Source organism: Pseudorasbora parva, chromosome 11 (assembly GCF_024679245.1).
Source record: "Pseudorasbora parva isolate DD20220531a chromosome 11, ASM2467924v1, whole genome shotgun sequence".
NCBI lineage: Eukaryota > Metazoa > Chordata > Actinopteri > Cypriniformes > Gobionidae > Pseudorasbora > Pseudorasbora parva.
Window position 1 is genome coordinate 1,325,001 of NC_090182.1, and position 5,263 is coordinate 1,330,263.

The 5,263-nt window shown below is 45.9% G+C and overlaps 1 protein-coding gene across 2 annotated transcripts in view; it reads left to right on the forward strand.

The window, feature by feature from the left end:
* mgat4b (alpha-1,3-mannosyl-glycoprotein 4-beta-N-acetylglucosaminyltransferase B) overlaps positions 1-5,122 on the forward strand; it is a 102,793-nt gene extending 97,671 nt beyond the window's left edge. The window contains exon 13 of one of the 2 annotated variants that reach the window (XM_067456762.1): positions 4,696-5,122. In XM_067456762.1, the coding sequence (XP_067312863.1) occupies positions 4,696-4,878 (183 nt within the window). In that variant the 3' untranslated portion in view covers positions 4,879-5,122. The remainder of the gene's footprint in view (positions 1-4,695) is intronic. The other variant, XM_067456760.1, reaches the window with a different exon arrangement.
* The last annotated feature ends 141 nt before the right edge of the window (positions 5,123-5,263 follow it).

Genomic DNA, 5,263 nt, shown 5'->3' on the forward strand with positions numbered 1-5,263 from the left:
TGAACGCAGTCGGGTCAACAGCAGGCTTTTCATTAAATAATACATTTGTTTTTCACCAACCCCTGTCATAACCCCAGAACGCTTGGGATAAACAACATGTCACTCATCATTCTGTGATTCTTTTGAGTCTGTTGATGCGGGTCGATATTCACTGCCATTTTATTTATTTATTTATATTTATTTAACCTTTATTTAACCAGGTTAGTCTCATTGAGATATAGAATCTCTTTTTCAAGAGAGACCTGGCCAAGATAGCAGTACAAATTAAAGCACACAATCACAAAAACACAAAAGTCAAATGCATTTCAATTAAATAAAAATGACATTAATTAAAACATTTTATGGACGAACGGAACTCTTTTAAAAACTCTGCTTTTGTGGTCTAAAAAAAAGAGAAGGGCGTACGGCATTACAACGACACCAGTGTGTGTAAATGATGACTTAAAGGGTTAGTTCAGCCAATAATGTGCATTGTGTGATTAATTCCTCCTGTGGTTGGCCAGCCGTCAGACCTCCGCTCATCTTCACACACAGATGAAGATATTAGTGTTGAAATCAATTCATGATTCAGATCTCGTGTCAAACTGCTGAAATCACGTGACTTTGGTGATCCGAATCATGAATCGATTCACTGACTCATAACGGTTCGAATCATGAATCGATTCACTGACTCATAACGGTTCGAATCATGAATCGATTCACTGACTCATAACGGTTCGAATCATGAATCGATTCACTGACTCATAACGGTTTGAATCTTTGTTCTGAAATCGGCCATCACTATATAAGTCGTTATTTAGTGTTTTTGCACACTAACTCTATTCTGGCCTCTTCATCAATGATTGTAGAGCCGCTGTAGTGAGATGGGCTTTGTAACGACGTCTTTAGTGCCTTTATGGGTCTTGAGAGAGGAAATGACATTGGTGTCAATGAAGGCCTTTCTGAGCCATCGGATTTCAACACTAATATCTTCATCTGTGTGTGAAGATGAGCGGAGGTCTGACGGCTGGCCAACCACAGGAGGAATTAATCACACAATGCACATTTCTGGCTGAACTAACCCTTATACTTTCTTTTTAGGGAGAACTATCCCTTTAAATGTCACAAAAGTGATATGAACAGAAGTAACGAGACCAAAGTCTAGTGTTAAAGAAGAGCATCATGAGAAGGTCAGGACTGACCGCTCCATCACTGCTCCACGCAGACAGCAGGAGCTCGGGGAAAGAAGGAAAAGGCAGAGCAAGATAAAGATATACTTCTGTTTTATGAGCTAATGGAACTGTACTGACACACACTAATAAAATGTGACCTGCTGTGTGTGCGGGCGGCGTGGAGGAAATATTTTCTCCCGAGGGGGAGCAGACATGGGGCGGCACTGTGATTTAAGATTACAGCCGGAAACGGACATTCACCGCAAGATTAATAGCAGGATTTCTAAGAGAAAGAGAGAGAGCCGGTTGGCTTTTAATATCTCTCATCCTCTCGCTGCTTTTTTGCTTCTCCTCCCTGCCGGGTTGTTATATCTCCTTTTTCTCCTCATTTCCCTCTTTGTAAAGCTCCCTTTAGGGACGTTTATGGAATTCAGCCGGATATAGGAAATTAGCAGGGAATGCCCTGGGGAAAAGAGTATTTGTGGTCTGTTTTATGCTGTTAATGCAGTTTGGGAAATTAGAGCGTCGCTCTGCTGAGGGTTTTCAACATTTTTGTCTTCTCATGGGTTTCACTCCAAGAAGAAGCCTAATTTCAAAAGGTACAGTTGCCTGGGATGCAGAAACAAGCATAACATTGTGACTCCTTTCCTAATATTGTGTTGGTCCCCATTTTGCTGTCAAAACAGCTCTGACCCTTCGAGGCATTAGCATAGCAGTGATGGAGAAACCATGTTTCTGAAGGACAGATCTAGTGATGAGATGGAGATGGAGAGGAGAAGCGGTCCCAGCACTGAGCCCTGAGGCACTCCAGTAGCTCTAGATGATAGCAGTGATGGAGAAACCATGTTTCTGAAGGACAGATCTAGAGATGAGATGGAGATGGAGAAGAGAAGCGGTCCCAGCACTGAGCCCTGAGGCACTCCAGCAGCTCTAGATGATAGCAGTGATGGAGAAACCATGTGTCTGAAGGACAGATCTAGTGATGACATGTAGATGGAGAAGAGAAGCGGTCCCAACACTGAGCTCTGAGGCACTCCAGTAGCTCTAGATGATAGCAGTGATGGAGAAACCATGTTTCTGAAGGACAGATCTAGAGATGAGATGTAGATGGAGAAGAGAAGCGGTCCCAGCACTGAGTCCCGAGGCACTCCAGTAGCTCTAGATGATAGCAGTGATGGAGAAACCATGTTTCTTAAGGACAGATCTAGTGATGAGGTGTAGATGGAGAAGAGAAGCGGTCCCAGCACTGAGCCCTGAGGCACTCCAGCAGCTCTAGATGATAGCAGTGATGGAGAAACCATGTTTCTGAAGTACAGATCTAGTGATGAGATGTAGATGGAGAAGAGAAGCGGTCCCAGCACTGAACCCTGAGGCACTCCAGCAGCTCTAGATGATAGCAGTGATGGAGAAGCCATGTTTCTGAAGGACAGATCTAGTGATGAGATGCAGATGGAGAAGAGAAGCGGTCCCAGCACTGAGCCCTGAGGCACTCCAGCAGCTCTAGATGATAGCAGTGATGGAGAAACCATGTTTCTGAAGGACAGATCTATAGATGAGATGTAGATGGAGAAGAGAAGCGGCCCCAGCACTGAGCCCTGAGGCACTCCAGCAGCTCTAGATGATAGCAGTGATGGAGAAACCATGTTTCTGAAGGACAGATCTAGTGATGAGATGTAGATGGAGAAGAGAAGCGGCCCCAGCACTGAGCCCTGAGGCACTCCAGCAGCTCTAGATGATAGCAGTGATGGAGAAACCATGTTTCTGAAGGACAGATCTAGTGATGAGATGCAGATGGAGAAGAGAAGCGGTCCCAGCACTGAGCCCTGAGGCACTCCAGTAGCTCTAGATGATAGCAGTGATGGAGAAACCATGTTTCTGAAGGACAGATCTAGTGATGAGATGTAGATGGAGAAGAGAAGCGGTCCCAGCACTGAGCCCTGAGGCACTCCAGCAGCTCTAGATGATAGCAGTGATGGAGAAACCATGTTTCTGAAGGACAGATCTAGTGATGAGATGGAGATGGAGAAGAGAAGTGGTCCCAGCACTGAGCCCTGAGGCACTCCAGCAGCTCTAGATGATAGCAGTGATGGAGAAACCATGTTTCTGAAGGACAGATCTAGTGATGAGATGCAGATGGAGAAGAGAAGCGGTCCCAGCACTGAGCCCTGAGGCACTCCAGTAGCTCTAGATAATAGCAGTGATGGAGAAACCATGTTTCTGAAGGACAGATCTAGTGATGAGATGTAGATGGAGAAGAGAAGCGGTCCCAGCACTGAGCCCTGAGGCACTCCAGCAGCTCTAGATGATAGCAGTGATGGAGAAACCATGTTTCTGAAGGACAGATCTAGTGATGAGATGGAGATGGAGAAGAGAAGTGGTCCCAGCACTGAGCCCTGAGGCACTGCAGCAGCTCTAGATGATAGCAGTGATGGAGAAACCATGTTTCTGAAGGACAGATCTAGTGATGAGATGCAGATGGAGAAGAGAAGCGGTCCCAGCACTGAGCCCTGAGGCACTCCAGTAGCTCTAGATGATAGCAGTGATGGAGAAACCATGTTTCTGAAGGACAGATCTAGTGATGAGATGCAGATGGAGAAGAGAAGCGGTCCCAGCACTGAGCCCTGGGGCACTCCAGTAGCTCTAGATGATAGCAGTGATGGAGAAGCCATGTTTCTGAAGGACAGATCTAGTGATGAGATGCAGATGGAGAAGAGAAGCGGTCCCAACACTGAGCCCTGAGGCACTCCAGCAGCTCTAGATGATAGCAGTGATGGAGAAGCCATGTTTCTGAAGGACAGATCTAGTGATGAGATGCAGATGGAGAAGAGAAGTGGTCCCAGCACTGAGCCCTGAGGCACTCCAGTAGCTCTAGATGATAGCAGTGATGGAGAAACCATGTTTCTGAAGGACAGATCTAGTGATGAGATACAGATGGAGAAGAGAAGCGGTCCCAGCACTGAGTCCTGAGGCACTCCAGCAGCTCTAGTCTAGACTTCGACGCCTCACCCTGAAGGACCCACTGAGAGGAAAGACTTGAACCACTGGAGAGCGGTTCCTGAGATGCCCACTGTCAACAGGACCGTCTGCAGTGAATGTGTGCTGAGCACCTGCCTCTAGATGTCAGCTGAGGACTCCTGTTTCACTTCTCTTTAATGATTCCCTCACACTTTAATTATTTTACTGCCATTTTTATTTTATCTTGACAGAAAAGCAACAACACAGATTGGTTCAATAAATCACTTTGAGAAGAATCTCTGCCAAAACTGACGTTTCTAATAAAGGAGTATCACCTCAGATCTGGCAAAACACACAGATGCGGTTGCTTTCATAAACTGTTCATTCATTTAGAGATTATTAAGGGCACAGGTTTTGAAGTCGTGTGTGTGTGTGTGTGTGTGTGTGTGTGTGTGTGTGTGTGTGTGTGTGTGTGTTTCTGTCTTCGTCTGCTGTTGGAAATGTCCTGATTCCCACTTCTGAAGTCGTGTGTGTGTGTGTAGAGGTTTATGTGCTGAAAAACTCCAACACTTGTGTCTCTCTTGATCAGAATATTCAGTCGGAGAAGGAAGCACTGAAGGAGGGCAGAGAGAAGACGCCGAAGTACCAGCGCACAGAAGACGGCTTCATCAGAATAGGTGAGCGCTCCCGCTGTGACACACACACACTAAATATAGCGGCGCCATTCAGCCCGCACAGAACACTCCTGCTCATGAAGCACGGGACAGCCTGAGGAAATCTCTGAAAGAAACCGTGACTCTGGTTATGAATGAGTGGTGTGTGTGTGTGTGTTGTGTTCTTTAGATATCTCTCTTCTGGCGGGTCAGTTAAACACCTGTCTTGTTTCATCATCTTGAACCTGTTTTCTCATATTAACGCTTCAGAACTGATGTAATATCATATGGAGCTGTTCAACATTCTCCTGAGAGAGTGCCAGGGCCGCCCACTTCTGAAGCGCCACATGAGGAGAGAGTACTCCGAATTCAGCTCATGGAGAAGATGTGTGTGTGTGTGTGTGTGTGTGTGTGTGTGTGTGTGTGTGTTGATTGCAATCTATTCTCTATATCATAATATTGATTATGTGTGTCAGTGTGAGCCGTTTGTGGCTTTCTTGAACT